General features: G+C 39.5%; 1 protein-coding gene across 4 annotated transcripts; it reads right to left on the reverse strand.

The window, feature by feature from the left end:
- Positions 1 to 541: 541 nt before the first annotated feature.
- Positions 542 to 23,309, reverse strand: epb41l4b (erythrocyte membrane protein band 4.1 like 4B). Of its 4 annotated transcripts, none has more exons than XM_061716796.1 (23): positions 22,610 to 23,309; positions 18,887 to 18,991; positions 18,755 to 18,797; positions 18,066 to 18,144; positions 17,775 to 17,819; positions 14,965 to 15,017; positions 14,011 to 14,131; positions 13,185 to 13,272; positions 13,014 to 13,102; positions 12,273 to 12,342; positions 12,017 to 12,186; positions 11,178 to 11,287; positions 10,555 to 10,588; positions 10,203 to 10,236; positions 9,942 to 10,045; positions 7,444 to 7,583; positions 6,202 to 6,296; positions 6,003 to 6,116; positions 5,845 to 5,903; positions 5,606 to 5,758; positions 5,231 to 5,351; positions 4,938 to 5,071; positions 542 to 1,601 (listed from the first exon to the last, which is right to left on the reverse strand). In XM_061716796.1, exons 1-23 carry the CDS (start codon positions 22,880 to 22,882, stop codon positions 1,538 to 1,540), a joined length of 2,298 nt encoding a protein of 765 aa, XP_061572780.1. In that variant the 5' UTR covers positions 22,883 to 23,309; the 3' UTR covers positions 542 to 1,537. The 4 variants fall into 4 exon arrangements, with proteins under 4 accessions (XP_061572780.1, XP_061572782.1, XP_061572779.1 ...); XM_061716798.1 differs by having other exon boundaries at positions 4,938 to 4,982; positions 6,202 to 6,323; XM_061716795.1 differs by having other exon boundaries at positions 6,202 to 6,323.
- Positions 23,310 to 25,394: the final 2,085 nt, after the last annotated feature.

The raw sequence follows: 25,394 nt of genomic DNA on the forward strand, positions 1-25,394 counted from the left end.
CATTGTTTAAAAAACAATGTGGAAATGTTCTATCCACTGCTCTGGTTTGGGCGCATCCTATAGTGCCAAATTTCAACACAAACACCTTTTTCCAGCTGTCAGTTGAATGGTTAAGGGATAATGATTTAGGCTCATTTTCCAGCCACAAGACCTGGGCACCTTGCCGTCATTGATTAGAACTTGTTGTATGATCCCTCTACAGTCATATGAGATCATACAATAAACCCAATGACAGTAGTAGTTCTCATAGTGACAAAACAAAAGTGTAATTAACTGGATGACTCATTTTACCAGTACCTGAGAGGTTTAGCCGCAGATGAATCATTATTATTCTTTATCAAAACATTCCCTCACAGGGAGGGTGAGAGCTAAATACAAACTTAACTCGCAGGCAAACAGGGTGAGGCGGATCCACACTCCCCATGTTGAGCAAAGGCCAAAGATGTAAATTCAAAGTTGTCAATCTGAAAATTAGTCGTTTTTTAAGAAGATTTGGTCGACAGTGGGAAAAAAACTTACTTAATATTTGAAGCACAGGGGCAGTTCAATGCAGCTGTGAACCAGGACTGAAGTAAAATAATGCAGCACAAGGGTATGCTTACTAACACTTTATTTCAAAGAACATGCTCTCTTACACTATATTTGCAAATGACTTGCAATGAAAATTGCATGTAAAAAATAGCCAAATAATCCTGCACCGCCATGACTATCCATGACAAGGGTTCAGCGCTGCCTCAACAGCTTCGATTTGTCTCCTTCTTGTGGGCAAATTATGACAGTTGCTCAACCACAGTTTCACAGCACATGTCTATCTCAACATTTCTTAACCCGAGTCAGTTTTCACTTACAATTCACCCTGTCAGGGATTTTTTTTTTAATCACAAATACTGCAAATGTTTTGGCATGTAAAAGTGGATATCTCAAAAATAAATACAGTACAGAAGTATACATTTACAATGCCTGCTCTGTCATCAGCTTATTATTTTACAGTTTCTTTACTCTTTGAACAAACTGATTTGAAGGGGAAGTGATTTTCACTTCGACAGTGCTTGTAATATGGACATTTGTGATTCAACAGTCATTGTCTGAAACACAGTTTAGGCATCAACACTGACACAATGGTGATGGAATCACATAAAAATAAACCCCAAAGCAATCAGTTAATCATTTAATCACTTAGAGAAACACTTATCATGCAGGCAGCACCAGCTCATAATTAGCTTGTCTCTAATGAAGGTGTCCATTTGATTCCATTTCAGTTTGTATGCAGTTTCCAGTTCAACAAATAAAACGAAACTTCCCTAAATTAAGCCAAAATAACAATTGCCTTTGTGTAAATAAATAAATAAACATATATATATATATATATATATATATATATATATATATATATATATATATATATATATATATATGCCAAATATGTATTCAAATATACAAATGTTGATTGATGTTAGTGACTTTGGGACTTTCAGTTAACTTCTCCCCCGTTTTGCCTCATCTTTTGATGAAGTTACAGAGTTCAAGGGTCAAGGTCTCAGAGTTCTGTCATCAGCAGGGCTCTCAGGATTTTCTCTCTGTCCAGCCTTACTTCCTCTCCGCTACAGACACAAACACACATACACAGGCTTGGCGTTAAGGCATGTTTAATCTGTGAACATTGGAATTTATTGTGATTGTCATTTATGCAACTAAGTGTTTCATTAAATAATTCTATTTTTTTTCAAGAAAGAGCTGCATAAAACATTTAAATAAAATACATCATGGTAAATGCAATGTAAATTATATCAATACTGCTTTGCAAAGGCAGAAATCACAAGTATGCTACAGTATAGTACCCAAAAAGCAGTGAATCCTTTGTGGTGGTAATTTGTTACATGCCTTATACAAAAAATTAAAATTAATGGCATGCTAAGTATGGTACTTTTTTTTAGCAACCCCCTACAAAAAAACAAACAAACATGTTTCTCATGTTCATCAGCAGTGGATAAATGCAATGACATGTAGAAAACATGTCATTGCATCTTATGCATCTAACATGTCTTGCCATGCAGTGCGTGATTAACATGTTATTCAAAGTTATAACTTGAGTTATAACATGAGTGCCTGAGTAGTTTTAATTTTGAGTTTCGCCCATGTAATTACATGGTGGAAAATATGCTGTAAAGATGTCACATAAGGTATCCTAATTGATATTCTTAGTGCTACGATGTGTCTACTATTGTGACAGAACTGCCTCAGTATAAAATAGTGGCACTAAATGAAGTCTGAAAGAAATTCAAACATCATGCAATTATTTTGGAATTTGTATGGGTGTCATATGTAATCAGTCACGTATTGATCGGTTTGAGTGTGACCTTGTTCTTTGCTGTATGAGCTCTTTTTTGTGTTTTGTTCTTTTACTGCTATGGATGGTTTTGTTCATATTCTGGGCTTTTTTTAAGACAATGTTGATGTTCTTATTTTGCCCTGATTAAGACTATTTTCTTCAGTTTAGTTATATATTTACCTTATTTGTTCTTTTTTTGTGTGGACTTGTTTTCTAACTGTCTTTTTTTCCAAAGTGTTATTCTTTCTGTATTGGTTTTGCTTTGGTTTCCCCTGTGCTTCTCTGTCCTGATTATTCACACCTGTGTTATGTCAGCTCCTCAGGCTTTATATTGTACTGATTTTACTCCATTTACTGCAGGTCAGTTGAAATTCCCTTCTGCTTTGCTGCTCCCAGTCTATTCTTCTCATGCCACTTTATATTGGTTTTTTGGGTTATCCTGCAGTGCCAACACATTCTGTTTCTTACTCCGGCCTTCCACTCTCCCACACTGGGGTTCCTCTAGCCCTGAACTCTGACTCCTCCAGATTTGATGGGTGATGTGATCTCACAGCTTTCACCTGGGATATGTCCATGCATATCTATGGAGTTTGCATGGCTGCTTTCTGGCTCAACATCAAAAGGAATCATCACAGGAATTGAAAAAAAATTACATTATGAGGCCTCACATACAGTAGATGTTAAAATGGTATTGGAAGGTTGGTAATTAAAAGATTCTGGCAACACAGTTGCAGAATAAACTAGTGGGATACAGAATGAGCAATTATACTATAAATCAGAGATACAAAATAGGAACACAACAGGTAGTGTCTCATTCACACAATCAAGCATAGAAAAAAAGACTGGTTTAGTGCTTCATTTTCAAAATAGTTAAGAATTTCCGTGATGGCTCGGACTGTGAAAAACTCTCCATTACACCATCCTTTATGAGCAGCACTCAGGAAGAAATAAAAACTGTACAGGCTTTTTGAAAATAAATTAAACATACCGGTAAGCATCTTCTTTCCTAAAAAAAATGGAAATGCAAATGAAAATTTGGAGCACATTCGTGAGCCACATATGATAAGGACTAATTTGCTCATTCCACAAAGAGGTTGTGCATGTTTTGCATAAACTTGGTGATGATAAACAAAATAATTGAATAGCTGCTAAAGAGAAACATGGAGTAGGTAGTGTGATGGTATGGGGCTATGGATACGAATACATACAAATGTATAATTAGGTGTAGATAGATATTATAAATATAATTTAGTATTTACAAGCATTTAGAATCAAGTTCTTTATGATCGTCAAGTTGTGTCCTTTGAATTACCAGATATTTTTACTGAGCTTTTTTGCATTAAAATAATTTTTTTAAACATTTTTCAATGTTTAGATGTTGATCTGTATAAGGATTTCTTTTGATAATGTTGGCACTTTTTAACAACTATTATGATGAGAAATCATGACCAAGGGAAAAGCTGTTTACATACGAGAGAAGCTGAGCTTTTCGAAGGCTAAGTAATGCCTGGAAAGAGTCCCAATGCCCCAAATCCAGTTGGCTTGAAGAGGAGATACTGAATCAAGAAAGTGGGGCAGGAGCAACGAGGAGAGAGTTCAAACAATTTCCTCTCTCAGATGTCATGGACATCTAAAAAAGGAAGCGCTTAGAACCCTGATAGAGACCAAATTGGGCTGTTGGGTACCAAGTGGAGGCTGCAGGAACATATTCTGGACTCTCTTCGCTGCTCTGAGGCTAAACAGAGGTGGAGGCTGCAAGCAAAGCAGCAAGGCTGAAAGGAGGAGGAATAGCAGTGCTTGTTAACATAGTGGAATCCTGGATATGTTATTGTGAAAGAGCATCTCTGTACCCAGATATTGAGATGTTGGCTGTGGGTTTCTGTCGAAGATTTCTTCTGAGAGTGTTCAACTGTATTACCTGCTGATGCTGCATGTGAAATCATCAGCTCAGTTGTAACCAGGCAACAAACCCAAAAAGTCCCAAAGCCTTGATGGTGATCTTTGGAGAGTTTAACTACACCTCCCTCCCTGTTACACTTCTAACTTTCCACCTGTTAGTCTTTTTTTAATTTACTGAATATTTATTCCAGAACAGCATAATTATTATTGAATTATATTCAGTTCAATAGATTTCTTTTGAGTCAAAGCCAAGGTTGCAAAGATGACAAGCCTTGTGACAAATAATGTTGTTTATGGTGGCCTTTTCCTACTCTCTTTTTAACTTTTTCTACAGTATAATTATACACTAACATATGTATTTATTGATTTAAAGTTGGAAATGTAATTACTAACCTGCTGAAAGTAGTTTTCCAGCACAGTAGGTGGTTGCACAAATTGTATGTTTATGTGACAATAAAATATGCTAAAAAAGTACAGGCACCATATACAACACCTAAATTCATGCAACTTCAGCATCAAGTTGGATTCTTAAAATATCTGAATAATATAGTTTGTCGTTTTTACAAAGCACTGCATTCTATAGACTTGCCATATGTTTTCAAATAGTTCTCATATGCTATGGATGCAAAGCAAAATGGAAGTGACTCAAAATGTTACTTGAATACGGTACTTTATCAGACTACTATCTACTGAAGTGTTGGTGTGTTACCTGTCGTTATGGGCAGCGAGGTAAGGGACCAGGTGAGGAATGGAGCTACGATAGTAAGAAGGGGAGAGGTGAGGGGAAGGCGAAGCAGAGGGACAGCATGGACTACCCAGCTCCAGTGCTGGCATGTTATCCACCTGGAATACACATCAGTGTATGCACACACACACAGGCATCCTTACATGTACTCAGATGTAATGCAGATAAAACTTCTCATCCCCCACAGGCAGAGAGCAGTGCACCAAACACATACAGTGTGTATACTTATACATTTTTAAAGTATGTGAATGTGTTACCTGTGGGTATATGGATGGCTGTATCTGTTTGTCCAATGAGCTGCTGGATCCAGACTTCCCTGTACTCTGAGAGGAGATGGCTGCTAGTGCCTCTGGTAGATTATCCTCATCCTCATGGTTGCTGATGAGCAACAAATAGAGAGAGTGAATGACTTATTATACAGCCCGTGGCTTGTTCAGAATCAAATTTCTATGCAGCTGCCATCCAGTCTGTCCTGTTCGCTTCTATAACTGTCAGATATCAGAAACTGGGAACCTACAGCAGACAATCCAGTAATTCTGCTACCGGTACTCAGTGGAGTATCTATCTTATACAGTTTACCACCTATGACAGTTTTATTGCTTGTGGGGTGTGAAGTGGTTACATGTACTTACAAGCTGAATTGTCGGACCAGTCGTTTTCTGCGGTTGGTGCTTGGGTTGGTTTTGGCTTGCTGCCCATCCGGCGTTGATTCACGATCCTGCCGGTGGGGTGTCTTTTCTGTAGTCAGACTGGACGCCGCTGAGTCTTGAGACGAGCTCTGGTACCTAAAGAGAAGAGCCAAGACACAAGAAATTAAATCCTGGAGTGCAAAAAGACGTGCACACATGAAAAGACCGGATGGAATACTGGCCTGTCATTGAGGGTCTCGTTTGAATTATTCCGTCGGGGTGTTGTTGGGGCCTCTTTTTTCTGTTTGCACGACAAAAGCATGAAAATAAAACAGTGGGGGTTACGCTGGTTTAAGAGGTTTAACAAGTTAGTCAGAAATAAGTGAGATTTCTTCCTCACCCTGAAAGCGGCCTCCATTTGTGCCTTGAGGATGTTACATTTAAGGTGATCGGGGAGCATAACTGGAGAAGCAGGGGGGTGCAAAGACTTTTCCGACAGCTGCTTCTCCTCTCCCTGACAGGAGTAATATGATAAAGGTAAGGATGCCTGGGAAACATCTTAGCAAAACAGGACAACCGGATGCGGAAAAACCTCTGACCTTTTTGTCGATGTTGATGTGCAGCGAAGGCCAAGGAGGAGAATCGCTGTCCGACTCCAGAGCTTTGAGCAGGGAATGAGAGATGTCCAAGTCATCTGCGGGGAAGGGAGGAGCTTGACGTTCTGATTCAAATTTAATACAAAAAAAAAGTACTGCATTATGTTTTATGGTGAACATGTATTTTTTTTTTTTTTTTTTTTTACACACAACAAAGAAAACAACAAACTAATAAATCCATGTTTCTGTATTTGTGTAACGGGAGGAAATCTAGAGTTAATTCTGCAAAATATCTATCATTTTCTTGTGCCACTATATTGCAATCCTTCCTGGACTGTTCAGAAATAAAAAGGGCTCAGAGGCTCAGAGGCTATGGTTATGACTCAAACATGAGCATCACTGAATATGATTCAGGAGTTGTAGAGTCAAGACCGAGTAAAATATTACCTGAAAACAGATTTATTAAAGTGTTTTTATGGCGGTGTAGAATGATAATGACATGTAATAGAGCAAAGAGATGGCTCCATCGTTGGATCATGAACTCAACTACAACATCAAACTGAGTCAATCAGCAACACAATAGTAGGTACTTTTACAAAGTCTTTTCATGAAGGATAAACTTGCTTCAACTTCCCAGATTGACTAACATTAACTACCCGTTTGCAGAAACTTCCAATAAACAGATGTGTAGAAAGGACTCTGCAGCATTCAAAAGGGCTGTTATCCTTTTAAAAAGATACACCATTACATGCACCCAGCCACTCCTTTTCTTGACAAGCCAACAAAGGCCTTAAAGATGACTGTGTCATGACATCAACTCTTCTTAGTGAGCAACAACAATACCACTATTTGAATGGTATTTGGGATCCTGTGGTTAAAAAAGCTAAAGTTGTTTATGAACAAGTTAAAAAAAACAACTGGGATTGAAGTTTAGGGACTGTAAGTAAAATCAAAAGTGGGTTGGATTACTTTTTATACTGGCCAAAAATGTTTAATCTTACGCTAAAGACTGATTTTCATTAAATGAGGAGAGGGAAATAATTATTTTGATTTCCATTTGTTGGAATATTACTTACTAAAAACATGGCATTTGCTACACTAAATTCCAACATACTTAGAAAATGTCTGAATTGGGTGAAATGAACAATTAAACTTTGCAGCGCAGAGTGTTAAAAAGAGCTTTAAGTGTAAATTCTAGACACAAGCCAGGTTTGTGCAGTGCGTTTTCAGGCTTATGGTACTCACTGTTGTTGGTGTGTGTTTGGCAGAGGGTTTCCTGGCTGTGTGTGTGGCGGCGGTGACGATGATGGGTCTTTCCAGAATACGAATTCTCATTCTCTGATGAGCTGTACTGATGGTCTGAAGTGGGACCACTTAATGGAAAACTGAGGAGGACAGATGCAATCAAAGCAACCCCGCCCCCAAACAAAGTACCTCTTAAATATTGTAAACTGTTAGGAATCCATTTAACTTGTAACTGTTCCAGTTTCTCTAACTCAAGACCTAAAATCTCACTTAACATGATGATGAAAACGAGTACAAGATTTTCTTTAAAAACAACAGTAAATGGTCTCCTCAGTTCATAACTGTGTAAGTGTTTATAAAACAAATGATCCATGGTAAACATGCCCCTATCATACCGTTTCTGAGTTGTGATGTACAAGATGATCTATGATTATAAAGCAATGAAGGAAAGACAAATGCAGTTTTGCTTTTTGCTCTTATATGTTTATTTTAGAAGCAATATTGCAATAAAGGCAGAATGATTTGAGTAAACTTTAAAAAAAAAAAAAAAAACAGCAATACACTATCATGGCCACTTCTTCTGTAAACAGTTGGTTGATTTAGCAAATTCATTACCTGATGTAACATTAATATAATGTTTAATAAAAAAAACTCACTCCAAAAGCAGAAGACCACAAATGTAGGATTCACTTTTCGATTTCACACTGATTTACATACTATAAATAAAGCAGCTTAATCCCTAAATCAGGACTCACAATATGTGCAGGATGAACCCCATCCACCTGCTGAGAAGACCACATTCAGCCCTTACATCACTTAATTTCACTTTAATTAAAGTGAATGAATAGTTCACACACAGTGATCTACTCCGATTACATAAAACCACATGCAAAGAAAGGTAGAAGCCTATTACAACTATCTTTATCTATTGTGTTCAGCTGGAAACTTTAAGTTAACATCCAAGTTTTTGTTTTCCTAAACCTTATCTGTATCATACACCATATATCTGTATGTAAATTGCTCTAAATAAGTGTTTATGGAACACATTAAACTGGAGTGTCAAAAAGATGCTCTAACTTTTGAACCAGTTCCAGGGATCAAGTAGCCTGGCCAGCCAGTCACAGTTCTTTGATACAAAGAAGTAGTCTGAGTTCTCTGAATTTGACTTAGTTTTCCAGGGTGCAGTAAAAAATACCTCTATGCCATTGAATAGGCAAACCAGACCAGTGTCAACAAAAGACATCCAAAATGGAAAAAAATGACTGCTGATGGTTTTATATATATATATATATATATATATATATATATATATATATATATATATATATATATATATATATATATATAAATAAAAATAACTAGCCTTGTGATTGTTTCTGTAGGCTCTGTACCGGTAGAAATGAATAGGAAGGGGTACCGGACCCATTTCAAGAGAATTCCCATAAACTGAATGGCTGTGGCAGGCCAGGCTAGGTATCAAGAGATTTAATTTTATATTTCTTGGAGTCAAGTTGTTTTCCCAACATAAAAAAAGCTTGTTTTGTGGGCTAGATGTGCTTGTATTTTGTATACAGCTCAAATTGAATATAAGCAACAATAAAAAAAATCACCTACAAGCAGGTAATGAAGGGGCATGTTTTTACAACAATGTCTACATAAATTATGCACATGCATTTGTAATTTACTCAAAAAGTAAAGATATCCTAATATAATGTCAAAAAGAATCAAAAATATTGTTGCCATGACTCTATGTTTACACTGTAACTGAGTCATGATCCTCACAAGAAGTAAGTTGCAGCAACTGACTGTGGTATCAAGAGCTTTTAAAGTCACTGCCATGACCTGTGCAACTGCGGAGAGTGTTGCTAAGCGAGCAAATTTAGAAACTTACTAGGCTCTAACTTCCCCTTTTTTTTTCCCAGACATGTACTTGTCCCTTTCACCTTATAGAGTATCTTTGTCCCAATCCCTCTTCTGCAAACACCCTTTTCAAACATTTAAAAATCTCTGGTTAATGTAGTTAAGTTCTTTGAACATTGACACATTTCAAGAGGGTGCACACAGACACACACAAGTGAATATGATGAATAGATGGAGAGAGACTTGATGAGGATGATGGAGCCACGTCTATCAGCAGAGCTTTTCTCTTTGAGGCGACAGTCTGCGTTGCTCTCTGAGTTCAGAAAGTGATTTCCAGCTTACGGATTGGTCAAAGTTCCGTCATGACCTTATCCCTGTAAACCAAACTGCCAGAGCCTCTGAGGATGCTGCTGGTTCGCTCTGGGACGGGAGGATGACAGGCCACTGGACTTTCAGGTTCAAAGGGAGGCCTGAGCGTGTCGGTTACATGGAGAGTCACGCACACGATGGTGGAGGCAGACAAGACACAAGTGATGTGTGTGAGTGACACGGTGCGTGATGAAAACAGTTAACATGGAGGATGGAAAATGCAATTTAAGAACTTAACTCTCTGTCTGGTCATTGGCGAGTGGTCTTACCTGTGCGGAGGTGTGTGTCTGGAGGGCTGCAGGTAAACTGGGGTTGTGAGAGCGATGTGGGGCGGATGCCATGGCTCGTGGCTGATAGGAATGTTGTGTTGGTACTGAAGGGGAAGGAGAGGATTGAAGAGAAACTGAAATTAAATGTTGCCACGAGCCAGATTGGTTGCTGCTGCGTGCGGGGCTCTGTGTGTGTGTGTGTGTGTGTGTGTGTGTGTGTGAGAGGGAGAGTATTAAAGAGGGTTATCTGAGATCACTCACCGCATGCAGGCTGGGATCAGGGCTGGCATGAGAGCTGCAAAAGAATGTCAACAATCACTGATAGCAGATTTGTACAAAAACTGCTTTTTCAGAAAACACATGATTTCTATGTTTGTATTGTATAAGCAAAAGTGAGAGAAATAGTTTTTTTTTTTTAAATCAACAAAGTCACAACACTTGGTTTTCTTTACAAAAGGCTTTTTTTTTGCGAGAGTTGAGATTATCCAGGCAGTTATAGAGATTAGGGTCAAGAATAGGGGATAAAGAATGAGTGTAATAATGGCAATGTCCTCACAGAGATAGCAATGTGAATGCTTGTGTATGATTGCTTATTTCTGAGTGTGTGTTTTACCTGATATGTGGAGGCTTGGCTGGAGAAATAGAAACTAACAGAAATATATAGTAAAACATCAGTTAGCAGAGATGAGTACACAACTTTGTCATTTTATCTTCATTAATATTTTACATGAGTGATGCCAGACTCTTTGCAGACATGCCAAGATGTTTCTTGCAGACATTACTCTACTGTTCAGTCTTCACCAAACATCACTTTTGCTCTTAGTGGAAATTCTGAACCCAAAAAGTCAAAAAGTGGTTGGACTCCAAAACCAACTGTGTTGTATAGATATGGTAAAGCGTTTGGCAAGTGCTACTGGTTAAATAAAAAGGTGACATATATCCCACCCCCACAAAATGTAGGACATCTTCTTTAAAAATAATATTAAAAACTAATTTCGAGTCTGCTAAGCCTTTAAAATGACCACTTTTTATACATTATTTTTAGAGAAGGACATTTTAAAAGGCTGACGGTAACAGGCTGATGCTTTTTCCTTTTATCTGGACAAACAAAACACTCAGAGCTTCTATACAGCAAATTTCAATCAGTGAGCTAAAACACTGTCAGATGAGCGTGTGTAAGGGACAAAAACAGGTGCTGTTAGTCATTAATGTTTTCTATGCGCTGATAAGACTCACCTTTGCCCAGCGAATGTGTGCGGGAGGGGTATCGCTTGCTTGGCCGTCTCTCGAATGTGCTGGCTCTCCTCAGTCTGCCTCGGTGGGTGGCCTGATACTCAGTCTTTCCACTAACACAAACAGATCAAGGTGAAATGTAGAAATAATAACTATCACACTACATTCATATTGTTTAAATGCAGCAAAGCCGCAATTTTTGCTTACAGTTGACTGATGAAGGGATGAATGTTTAATTTTTTTTGTCTAATTTATTCAGCTGGAAGTATTTTGTGTCAAGTTCAGATACTTAAAATTTTGTCAGGTAGTACAAGCAAAATACAACAAGATAAATGGCTATTTCTCATTTTGATTAAACGCAAAACAGTGATGATTCTCAATTAGGCTGCTTTTGCGAGTAACAATAAACACTTTACTATGGCAGTGGTGAGGCTTTTTATTATTTTTATTGCTTTTCTCCCGCCGCTTGTAACATGAGTATTTATGCACCGACAGCAACAGAATGCCTTTATACAGCTTTGCTTAAGCCTCTCCAACAGATGACGGGTAGGGCTCTTCAAGTGTGAAGATTTGTTTTTTACCATCTCTGATAATAATCACAAGAAAACAAACAATATGAGAGGAACATCTCAGTCGCCATAGGAACAGATCCATGTAACCATAGATACGCTGTAGCCATAGATACAAAGGCTCTGTTTTATGTGACACATTATTTCCCGTATGCTGGTAACTAGTGCTGGCCACGACTACCTTAGTGAGGCGACGAGCATTATCCTTCTGCAGCACAGGAAACAGCACGATTGAGAATAAAGAGCAGCTGCAACGACATCTTTGTGTTCTACCTGAATCTGAAGCGAGATCCAAGTTGCCTGAAGTCGCTGCGACCCGTCTTGCCTGTGGTCGGCTGGCGCAGACGAAAGAAGGAATGACTCTCCACAGCACACTTCCACAGGTTCTTGCAGCTCTTGGCGCTGGCCAGCTGGAACACGAACGTGTGCTCCTGCTCACGACCCTTCACGGTCAGGAAACAAAAGCACTGTCAGTTCCCTCTGAAACGATTACAGGACTGGAGGTTTACCAGGAGTTGAGGACACAAACCTGGTCATCATCTTCCACCACCGCCAGCGTCAGGCGACTCTTCTTGAAATCCAGCTGGGTGATTTTGGGCCTGGGTAGCACACCCAGAGATACAAATAAATAATAAAAGACGTTTTTGTCCCAGTCATATCCCAAACAGCATCCAGTCCCCCATACTGTACCCACCCACATATTCAGTTCATCATTTGAAAACTTCAATTTTCAACGTTATTACGGCCACATTTAGAATATATTGATTGTTATTTGGTATTTGCAATGATAATCAATGCTCACTTGTAATCACAGTGTGATTCACTTAATAGGATGCCAAAATAATTTTGAAAAGAACCCATATGTTCTCGTGTTCTTCATTGATGTCTCTTTTCCAACAGGATAGTAAGAAGGTTTTCACACTTTTACACAATTCCTGGATTAAAAACTGTCATTTTCTGTCGAATGCTTGAATTCATAAACATGAGATTTCATTCATAAGATCTGCTGTACTGTACTAGAAAAGTCTGATGCTCTGATGCGTCATGTTACCATGACAACCAGCTACTGCGTGATGGACCAGGTAACTGGGCACTGTCTGACATTTTACAGAGATTTCTAATGTTCACCTCTCATTTCATTTGATCTGAGTCACTTCAATTATAGTTATAATAAAAGTTGCCTCGCTTATTTATTTTTTTATAGAATCGTTTCTGAAATGAAAAAAAAAAAGGTTTTGTGATTCCCTAGTGAAACATGTGAAGTACTTACCAGAAGAAAAGTCCAATTTTGTTGGAGCTTTCAAAAACCAAGATGCCAGTCGGAGTGAGACCCAGTGCATATTCTCCTCCATCTCTGCCCTGAACACACAACAAACCCACACGTTTAGCTGTCCAACATATACAGGCATATATAAACGGGTTGTAAAGTAAGCACACACACCTTGACAATGTGCATATCTACGCCGTAATGTTCCAGCCACTTGCATTTGTTTAGAAAGGAAATCTCTGATTGGGATGGGCTCTGTCCCCTGGATGTGAAAAAGAAGAGGAATTGATGAGCTTTCACAAACAAACACACACACAAAAGCATCTCAGCTCAGGCTAAAAACGAAGAAACGCTTGAAATGACAGAAATGACACTTGCTGGGTGACCCATGATGGTGACTGCCGTGGGCTCTAAAGGAAACACTCCAACACCCCGTTTCTTGTATAAGACTTGTATGCAAGCCTGACTGTAAACCCAAGCAGCTTTTAGCTGGTTCTGTTGACCCACAGAGGCACACCATAGAGTATCTGTATGTAATCTAATCCAAGATGGGAGCAATCACAGCGTGGCTGGGCTAAATACTGCCTGGAATCAATCGAGACCCTTCAGAGTTTAATCCCATAATCCTTCACACAGACCAGTGATAGGGGGGCCGGGGCGGAGGAGGAGGAGGAGGAGGAGGAGGAGGAGGAGGAGCGGGCAGAGAGTCGTTGAAACTGGACACCCTTTTCAGTGAAAATGCTGCTGCTGACAGGCGGCAGCAGAATAACTTCCTTTTCTGCTCTGTACTCTGCTTCTGACCCACTTGTTTCTCCCACTGAGGAGAAACACCTGCTCAGGTCAAGCTGTCAGACATTAGACACCCTCCAGTAGGCTGCTAGGACACGGCAGACATACTTTATAAAAGTAAATCATAGTTAGACTGAGCAGAAATGTTCATACATACCAACTAGGGTCCCATATTCAAATAACCAGGATTTAAATATCAATGGATCCTCACCTGAGATCCAGCCACCTGCCGAAGATGTCTGCCTCCATGGCGGCGCTCTGTTTGGGAGTGAAACGAAACTCCGACACCAGCTCAGGAGAATGATCCAAGGGGTCGCAGTCCCCGAGCTCACCTGGACGAGAATTTCACACAGTTCAGACACAGATGAACAGCTGCTCTTTTCACATCAGTGAAGGAGTGGGAAGTGCAAAAATGTGCTGTTCACCTCATAAAGATCACAGCATTTAACATTTAAAAGATGAGATGACACACTACACCTTTTAAAAAACAGAAATGGAATTTGATTAGCGATGAAAGGTTGCTCTGCTCAAGGCAGCAAACTCTGCTCTACAGCCGACTGTCGCCTGCACCCTTGAGTTACTAAATCACAACGACAGCATGACTCTACTTGTGCTGCAACTGTTAACTATGTTTTGCCATTATCAACATCATAGTTGTCACCTGTGGCTATATGAGGCACCAGTTTGCAACTTCATGCAGTAGCGGCACAGCAAATTAACATGTCATCGTAGAATTAAAACTGTTTGAGACAGCTTATCTACATGAAAACCCCCAGTGATTCTACTGATTTGAAAACACTTGACGTTTCATGTTCGCAAACATTCTGGACAGATGACATTAAAGTAGGGCGGCAGAGGGGCAACATGTTTGATGCACACACAAAAAAAGGATTAAAAGTGACTAATGCATCACTTCCAGGCAGCAAGATTCTGCAATCATGGGTATCGAGGGAAATATCTGCATTACTATCATCCCAGTGAAAGGAATACTGCTGATATTCATGATTATTCAAAATCAAAAGGTTTAAATCAATCTAAAAAAAATAGTTACAATAAGTTTTGGAATAGGGTTAGCATTAAAAGGAATACCTTGTATGGCATGTGGTAAATGTTGCTAAATTTCTATGTATTAAAAAATCTAAATTGATAAAAGAACTCCACTTACTTTGTAAACAATATGCTGCCAGCTCCACTGACACGTCATATGGACATTTTAATCTGAAGAGAGAAAAACAACAGACACAATAACCCGCTACATGAGGGTTACACAAATCAAAATATGTTCTTAGTAGAAGAGACATAAAAGTGGCTGAAAGCCCTGCATTGTGTGTGTATATGTGTGAGAGCGCGAGTCAAAGAGGATAGAAGCAACCCTTTTCCTAAAATAAGCAGCCCTCTGCTGTTCTTGATCTTGAGCTTTATAATAGAGCTGGACTCTGGGGATCCGTGGCCCAGATAGAGGCAGTAACACACTGCCTGTATGCGTGTTTGTGCAGGCAGGTTTGTGTGTGTTTGTGTGTAGGAAACAGATGTCGCTATTCAGATGTCTCCCAACCGCCAGTGGAGGTGACTTGTGTGCAGCTGACTGTGTTTGTTCTAAGTTCACTGCTACTCATGAGATACAGATGCCCTCACAAATGAAGAGAAAGCACCTGAAAGTGCCTTTTGAGGACATCCGTCTCTACTCGTGGCTGTGTCCCTGGTGCTAGGACTTTGACAGTGGAGTTTGGAAGCTGGGTCAACACCATGTGTTCTCTGTTGAGCTTTTTTCTTCTGTTTGATGGATGATACATATTAAAGTGGGCCTGTTGTAATGAATTGACTACTTGTGCAATTCATTGTTACTACTGTATATAGACCTGACATACAATACTCTGTATGTTGGACAAATGCTTGTGGGTTTCAAAAATGTAAGACAATAGCAAGTACCTTAAACACGTGTTCCTTCAAACTGCCAGCAGGGTGCGGCATCTTTCTTAAGTCCATAGACTGTATAAGAAGAACTAGACAACCCCCGTGTGATGTCACCAGTAGGTTTTCTGAAAAATACTTTTGAAGCTTCTTTTTCCTTGTACTCTGCAATGCTATGTTACGAATGGGTGGAAGGAAGGACGAAGGAAGCTGGCATGAACATGCCCCCCTCCGTTCAATCTCCACAAGTTAGCTATTTTAAACTGGGTGGCTTAGATCAGTGTCTCCCAACCTGGGGTCCGGACCCCCCCTGGGGGGGCGCCTGAGATCTCTGGGGGGGCGCGAAACTTTGTCTGCTTTGAGGATATGCAGTTGTAAAAATTATATTTGCACATGTTAAATAAATAAAAAATCATAATAGCACACCTAATGGAATACAGTAATCCAAGTCTGTATAAATCCACTTAGAAATATATTTTGGTCATTTTAAAATACTAAGTTATTTATCAGGATGAAAACTTAAAAAATTATTATTATATCATTATTCAACATTTAATCATACTACTACTCCGACAGGTTGTTAAAGGAAAAATTTTCAAAAAAATTTGCTCTCATATTAAAAGAGACATTTTTCAGAAATATTTTGATGTCCTTGCAATTATTTTTTTTGTGCGTATTTTATACATTGGTGACACAAAAGGAAGGTGAGAAAAACAAAGTACAGAGTAAACCAAAGAGAAATGTATAAAAAAAAACATAATTAATGTTCATTTTTTCAATTAAAGATTTGTAACGAATCACTTTACTCTTTTGCTGCTAGTATGTACGGGTCGGGGGGCCCGGCTGGTCTTAGACACAAGTAGGGGGGGCTCCAAGGAAAAAAGGTTGGGAACCACTGGCTTAGATTATGTTAACCTATGATGCTATTTAATATTTCTTTACACTCATTCTGAAAAACTCTGTCCAGTCATCTTCATTTCAAGAGTCCCTATCCAAACAACATCCGAAGGAGTGCTGCCAGAGCAGAAACGAGTACTTGTGAAGCTCCACCAGGAACAGCCATCGCTCAGCCTACCAATCATGGGTTGAGAAGAGTTGCAGTCCCCTGCAGGTCAGGCAAGCCCTACTGGCAGATATCCAGGATTAATGGAATGATTGATTTTGGGTCCAAGCCAAACTCTGGTCAGAGGAGTCCTGAACTGGCTCCTGGCTCCTTCAGCCTCCCCTTCAAATGTTACTGGTGGTGACATTAAGATGACTGCTGCATGTAACTCACGCATGATTATCTTAGCAAAGCTAGATCTTTCCAGGCCAACCCACAACCAATGGTGGTGGTCTTTTAGTACAATTACCAGGACCAAAAAGATCTTTTAAATGACTATGTTCTGTTAGGTCTCTGTTTACAGCTCAGAAGTCAATAAGTCAGAAAGTTGGACATTTTAATGTGGGGGGTCAGTGGAAAATGAATCACTTATGAAGCCAGCCCCCAGTGGTAGCTAGCAGAACTGCAGCATTTTTTTTTTTTTACAAAGCCCAGAAGCTCAGTTGTTTCCTCTTGAGTAAGTCTACAGGAAATATGCTCATTTTCACTCTGTTATATCATCAAATATCACGTCATCTTAAACGCAGCAGCTTTGTACAAACTTTTAAATTCAATGTATAGAAAAAAAGACAATAAAGCATGATATTCTTTAGGGCCGGGAAACATTGTGATTAACAAAATTACTACTCTGTGTGCATGCGTGGTTATGGTAAAGAGGTTTGGTTTCAAGAAAGAAAGATGGCGACAGTCAAAATCCAAAACACAAAGCGTTAAAAATTGGTGTTCACTAAGCAACTAAAGATGTCACAAAGGCTACGTCCACTTTTTTTAAGACCTTAATATCATCATATTATGTTTCTCCAAAATCATAAAGCCAAAATCTAAAGTCAAAATACCATTGGAAGGAAAAATGACCCAGTGTTCCAAGTAGACCATGATACATTTTGATACTGTTGATTGGTGTAAAGACTGCTGGCATGTGCCTTAAGTGTTTTTGTTCTGCGAGCAAAAGAGAAACTTACTTGCCAGACAAAATGTCTTGTCGAAGCTGCAGGACAAACAGATACCTGTTGGTGCAGCAAAACAACAATACAAGTGAGTGAGAGCATAAGAGCGTCAATTGATGCATCACCGGCTTCTGTTCATCTCTGACATAATTTGCTTTAACAAGTCTCTGTCCGTTCGGCCTTGATTTGAATCTGCCCACAGCAGCAAAGTAATTAGCCCGACATCCCCTTTGGACCCCTGTGCAGGACTCCAGAGAGCATCGTGTGTATGTGTGTGTGTGCAAGGGGGTTGTATCTAGTTTTTACCGTGTAAATTCCTCTCGCAGGTTATTTGGCTCTGAGGAGTAAAACTTCACCCTGAGGAACAGTCTGTAATGTGGCCCATCTAAGAAAAATAAAAGGACAGAGAGTAAAGTGTGAAGATAGAGAGATGTGAAACAACGAAGCGGTAACTCAATTAATCTAAAATCCATCCTCTACATCTGCTTCATCCTGTTCAGCCGGAGGCTATCATGGCTGTCACCCCTGTGGACAGGTCACAAGCAGCAATAACTTATGGCAAATTACTTTTATCAACTCATACCTTCCTCGTGATTAATTTCATCCAGTTAATATCATTCTACCACAATAGTCTTTTCATCGAGTTCATTTTTCACTGTCGCAACACCAGCAAATCTTTATTCACTGACAGTCTTCTGCAGGCCTAATTTTGCATTTCTCTCCCGTCTCATGTCAACATCAATCAGATTGTTCCAGGCAACAAAACTTCCATAATATCCATCTTTCTCTTCCCCTCCTGCTTCACTTGTTATCCCCCTGATAAAAGCTGGAGAGCAAACAAGGCTGTGGCTCCTAATGCACATACTAATCACCGTGTCAACATTAGATAATATTCCACCTGCTCCCCACTTAACTTGCTGTGTGGTAGCACAGGCTGTGCATTTTCCTGCACACAATAACAAACAGGAAAACATTCTGAGGCAGTGCAAACTTACCACGGATCTGTTTCTTTATAAGCTTGGTCATATCCAGCCAGTGCTAGGAAAACAAAACGAGAGAGGAGAGAGTAAGAGTGAGATATCGGAGCTTGTGGTCCACACTGGTTGAGATAAGGGCTTGTTACTCACTGAAACTTGATCCACGTCCATGAACTGCAATCCAAAGTAATCTGTCTCCACCAGATCTATGTGAAAAATGATCTGATCAAAAAGGTCCTGGCCTTTAGATTTACTCTGCAACAAAAGAATGAAAAAGAAAGTTTTAGGTTTTTTTTTTCTTTTTTTTATATCCGCCTCTCTAATAGTTAGAAAGCATTTCAACACAGAGTGTCAACTTTCAGTTGCTTTTTTAGATTTCACCATTATATAGACATAAACTAGAAACCGTCAATAGTGTCCGTCTCAGGAGGGGAACCGGATTTGAAGAGTGCACAAAAGTTAAATGGGCATGTTCCTGCAGGGAAAGGCATATTTTCTATTTTTTGTCAAAAACACAAAACCAAGGACACAGGTTTGTGCACTGATGCATACGTGGCGGCATTGTGTCTTTCTTCTGAACTTTATGGGAGCAGTTTATGATTAGGTGTGCCTTATTATCCCCTGTGAAAACATAGTCCGACCCACATAAAATGCAGAGGGTGTGTCGGGAGAAGACAGCCTTGTACTTTAGTTCCTGATAATCAGTCTAAACTTCCCAAAGGGTGTGTGAATGAGGAAATCAGTGGTATTAAGGGATTGGGGACAGAAAAAAAAAAAAAGGCTCCCGCTCATTCTGCAGCAAGTAGTTTATAAATAGGCTGATTGAAATCAGTCGCTATATCATATGCTCAAGCAACCGAGAGGGAAGATTAGCAGATGGAAGGAATTATTACTTTTGCTTGTTGTGTTTTGACTGCTTTCAGGCTGATTTGACACCTAAATATTCTTTAAAATGTGAGTTTCAGCTGAATTCAGTGTACCTGTATGAGTGTGTGAGCAAAACAAAAGCTCATGAACGAACTTGTTTCAACACACCTCTGACTGAGTCACCAGCTTGACAAGCCATGTGTCATTTTGATCTGTAATAACTCTGGGAAAAGCTGTGGCTTTGTTTTAATACCGCATTCTCCCTTCAGAAGGACAAGAGAAAAGCTTTCACCGTGCCGTGCCGGCCGAGCTCCTGGGCTGACGCATGCAACAGTTTCAGTGACACACACAACCTTTAAAATGAAAACATCTTATGAGGAGCCACTTACGCAGAACATGCCCACACACTCGCTCATCATCCCACCCCTCACATACTCGTATTGCTCGTCTGTGGCAGAGTCCCCACAGTGATAAATCAAATCAGGGAATCAGGGAATAGAGGCGGAGAGAGAGAGGGAGAAAAAGGAAGGGTGGGAGGGCAGAGAAGATGAACAGAAGGAAGGATGATGAGTGGAGGAGCAACAGAGGAAAAAAGAAGAGAAGGAGCTTCAGTGTAAAAGAAGATTATGAGGGAGAACGGAGCCAGAGCACAGATTGCTTGAGGAAGGTCAGATGCAGGTGAATTGGAAGAGGGAAAAAAACACTACTATGCTGTAAAAGAGCAAATTGAGAGGAACTGCTTCAGTCAAAAGTCCCAGGCAGTCAGAATGAGAAAGCAAAGTGACAGAGTGGCTCATCACCGAACCATCTGGTTCTGCATGTTTCATTGTGCAGGAAGAGATACACATTTATTACATGCAGACCACAAAAACACCACAAGCAATGAAAGTTTTCTCACTGACTGGAGAACTCCAGACTCATTCATCCCAGACCCTGGCAGCCTAAACTTAGAAACCAACAGCTAATTGTATCAATCAATATATAAATGTTTAAAATATTCACATAAATCAATGCCTTAAATCTCGAAAAGTGGCCTGAAGTGGTTTGTTTAATTTGACCCACACTGTGGGACCCACAGTCCAAATACAGCAGCACTTTCAGTAGGGTGCTTGAAGCCTTTGGGATTTAATCAAACTTTAATCAATTAGTGTCTGATTGTTTGAGCTCTGATTAGAATTGTGTGTCTGCTAATTTAATTTGACGGTAAAAGGCCGTTGTGCTCACTTTAACACTCACAACAAGCAGCTAAAGTTGATTTCACTTCTAAAACATTAAAGGATGCCATCAAACTCAAAACAGCCAAAACTGCAGAATGAAAGCGCGACATCCCCAACACTTTTTTTTGTTTTTTGGCAGAAGACCATCAGGAACACCCAGAAGGACCAACCCTTGAGACATGGGTTCTACTACTTCGCCCCTGCACACTGAAAAAAATAAATCTAAGCGCATGTAAATATAACATATTTAAATCTGTGATATTAACAATTAAAAATGAAATTTTTTGCTTTACATGAATACATCTAGTTTTGAACTTAATCTGCATTTGTTCAAAAAACAAGACATTGTGCATTTTTTCCGTAACAAGCAGTATTTCTGTAATCCCAGGCAATCTTTTCATTTACACACAAACAACAAGCAATAATCTTGTTGTATTTACTTTTCCTTTAACAATTTTAATCTATTGGGCAGATTGACCAACGATTAGATGAAACGTGCGTTATTTGTTTAAGTAGAACACCACAGTAAAAAATATCTTGCTTGATCTACTTTTAAAAAATTAAGGCAACTTTTTCGCGTGAGATTTTTATGTAGATCAAGAAAGACTAGTCTTTGTATAAACTACTTATTTTGTAGTATGTACAAAATTCATTTGCAAGTAAAGTCAACTTAATTTTGGCAAGTAAAGTAAACTTAACACAATTAAGTTGACCATACTTGTAAAATGTATTATTTACATACAAAAAAATTAAGTAGTTTATACAGAGACTAGTAATTTTTTTCTTTCCTTTCTCTTTTTTTCTTTTTTTTCTTTTTTTCTTTATTTTTTTCATTTGTTTCTCTTTTTTTCTCTTCTTTTTTTCCCCTTTTTTTCTCTTTTTTTTCTATTTAAAGTCAACTTAATTTTGATAAATAAAGTAAACTTAACACAATTAAGTTGACTGTACTTTGCAAAATGTATTATTTACATACAAAAAAATTAAGTAGTTTATACAAAGACTAGTCTTTATTGATCTACATAATAATCTCATGCAAAAAACTTTTTCGCATGAGATTTTTATGTAGATCAAGAAAGACTAGTCTTTGTACAAACTACTTAATTTTTAGTATGTACAAAATTACTTTGCAAGTAAAGTCAACTTAATTTTTTTCCCTTTTTTTCTTTTCTTTTCTCCTTTTTTCCTTTTTTTTGTCTTTTTTTCTCTTTTTTCTTCTTTCATCATTTTTTTTCTTTTTAAAGTCAACTTAATTTTGTTAAATAAAGTAAACTTAACACAATTAAGTTGACTGTACTTTGCAAAATGTATTATTTACATACAAAAAAATTAAGTAGTTTATACAAAGACTAGTCTTTATTGATCTACATAATAATCTCATGCAAAAAACTTTTTCGCATGAGATTTTTATGTAGATCAAGAAAGACTAGTCTTTATACAAACTACTTAATTTTTAGTATGTACAAAATTAATTTGCAAGTACAGTCAACTTAATTTTTTTTTTCCTTTTTTTCTTTTCTTTTTTTTTCCTTTTTTCCTTTTTTTCTTTTTAAAGTCAACTTAATTTTGATAAATAAAGTAAACTTAACACAATTCAGTTGACTGTACTTGCAAAATGTATTATTTACATACATAAAATTAAGTAGTTTATACAAAAACTAGTCTTTCTTGACTTTCTCTATAATAATCTCATGGAAAAAGTTGACTTATTCTTTTAAGTAGATCAAGCCCAACATTTGCATGAGTGCCCTTGCACCGTGCCACCAGTGTAAACCCTCATCTCGGGACTCACGGACAGATCCACGCTGACGTCGGATCCGTCCAGCAGCAGGACGCGGCAGGTGATGGTGCTCCTGGCCGCGCCCCCCGCCGGGATGTGCACCGCCGAGCCCCCGGTGACCACGGCCGGAGCGTGGACCACCTGCTGCTGGTGGGGCAGGAGCAGGGGGTTCCCCGTCCCTCCTCCTCCTCCTCCTCCCCCTCTCCCGTCCCGCTCGTCCCTCTCTCTCGCCTGGAAGCGGCTCCTGGAGCGGCGGCTGAACGTCCTGCGCAGAAATCCCATCATCTTCCCGGTCCGAGCGCGGCGGCAGCGCGGAGCTCCGGCCGCATACTAATAATGGAAACGGCACGGATCGAGCGAGGAGGTGCCAACCAGTTGATTTCCAGGCATCAGGTCCGATTTCGGTTGCAGGTTTTGTCGGAAACACGAGCAGGTCTGCTCCTCCTCCTCCTCCTCCTCTCTCCTGTCCTCTGCGCGCACCTGCCTCCTCTGTTGCGCACAGACGCTGAAATCCGGCAGAAATGCCGCCCGTCGCTCCGCAGTGGGAGTCCTGAGTCACAGGGGGCCGTGGAGGGAGGGAGACCGGGGGGGTCCTGCTGCTCCTGGACCTGCACCGCGCTCCAGTGCTGAAAAAGGCGGCTCGGTGTTCCGCCCGGTGAGCCGAAACTAGTTGTGCACCTAACAGGTAAAAGTCACCCAACGAAACTGGACAAACAGCGTGATCTGCGCCTGCGTAAAAGACGGAATTATGGTTCTGCGTTAAATCGACGCAGAGCCTACGGCGTAAGGGCACGCGGCGACGCACACCGTACGCGGTAACCCTACGCCGTAGGCTCTGCGTTGGTGTAACGCGGAACCATAAATCGGCGCATAACAAAACTTCTGTTCCTCCAGGCTGGCCGACCCGTCGGCGCCGGAGAGCCAGCGCCACCTGTCTGTCTGCCAGGGACCCGTCTGTCCGGGGAATAGGAGCAGGGGTGCAGATCCGATGTCAGGATTGGGGGGGACACCAACGTGATATTAATTTTTAATTTTTTGCCAATATGCAACTCATACCATGCCATAAATTGGTAAAGGCTCCCCTAAAAATAAAAAAAAATACTGCACAGGGAATCATTTATTGTGCTTACCTTTCTTGTTTATTTGTCCTAAACAGCCAACAGTGTGTGTCACTGCTTACTTAACTGTTATATTCCTAAATCATAATTTTAAGGGTTTTGGGCATGTAGTGTCTACTCATCTCAAATTCTTCTCACCATCTTCCTTTTATCCTTTAAAAAAAAAAGCTGAGGGACCGGGAGTCAGCGACAGTAAACGTGTTTATGACAGATAAGACTACTCCAAATACACCCATCCTAACAGGTATATAAATAATCCATTGATCCACCAATTGATTATTGAAAAGACTTCGTTGAAAACAGACGCATACGACCGGGAGGAGGCAGGAAAACAGCGGAGAAGTGAGCCACATGTTGGCTACGGGCAGGTACGAATGTAAACAGAATGTTGACAAAAAGCAATTGTCGAGCCCGTCAAAAATTTTTAAAATATTAATTCAGACTAAAAAAAAAAAATTATGGAGTAGCAATACTTTCATTCTGTACACCTCAAAACGCACCGTGGATGTATTATTTTTTTAGAAATATATTTTTAATAAATATTTTACATATTCAACCTTTAAGTCTGAAAATACATTTGTTCAATTTTGAATAATTTAGGGTATTTTTATTGGGGGGGACAATTCATGTTTTTCAGAAATTGGGGGGGACATGTCCCCCCCGTCCCCCCCGGGATCGGCACCCATGAATAGGAGCACAGCATTACGCCTGAATTATGGTTCTGCGTTAAATCAACGCAGAGCCTACGCCGTGGCCTACGGCGTAGGGTCTGCGTTGGTGTAACGCGGAACCATAAATCAGCCTTTACGGGTCCCAAGTTTCCAATGAGGGGGAAATCCGAGACTTCCCAAGGATTTCCATGAGGTCCACAACGCGCCGATGAAGAACCATGTCCCTCGTCTTCCACCACTTCACAAATACCCATGGGTGCAGATCCCGGGGGGGACAATTTCTGAAAAACATGAATTGTCACCCCCAAAATTATGATTTACGAATATAACAGTTAAGTAAGCAGTGACACACATTGTTGGCTGTTTAGGACAAATAAACAAGAAAGGTAAGCACAATAAATGATTCCCTGTGCAGTATTTTTTGGCGAGCCTTTACCAATTTATGGCATGGTATGAGTTGCATATTGGCAAAAAATTAAAAATTAAAATCACGTTGGTGTCCCCCCCAATCCTGACATCGGATCTGCAAATACCTATCCAAGAATTTGAGCTGCATAACATTCTATTATACAAGATTATTCACTCCATGTGAAGTGTTTCACAGATGGCACCAGTTTAACATAGAGACCAGTGTATGGATAACATGAATGATAAAGTCAGTGTCACATAACATAGTTTCATTAGAATCTCATCAGAATTGATTTATTGTTTTTTTTTTCCTGAAAAAAATACATTAGAAAATGAAAAAACAACATTTGTTGGGTCTTTGAAACTAACACTGCCCAAGTCTGAAAATAGTACATAAACGCTAAAATAACCTAGGTCATTAGTCAACATATTAGTATCATAGTACCTACAAATCTTAAAATCAAATCAAGAAAGGAAAATAAAAACAAAATTAATTTTGACAGTCACTGTCTTGAGAAAGAGCTTCTGTGATCATTTTTGAGGTTTTGATTGTATATATATATATATATATATATACATATATATATATATATAATATAT

This window comes from Cololabis saira, chromosome 3 (genome assembly GCF_033807715.1).
Source record: "Cololabis saira isolate AMF1-May2022 chromosome 3, fColSai1.1, whole genome shotgun sequence".
Taxonomy (NCBI): domain Eukaryota; kingdom Metazoa; phylum Chordata; class Actinopteri; order Beloniformes; family Belonidae; genus Cololabis; species Cololabis saira.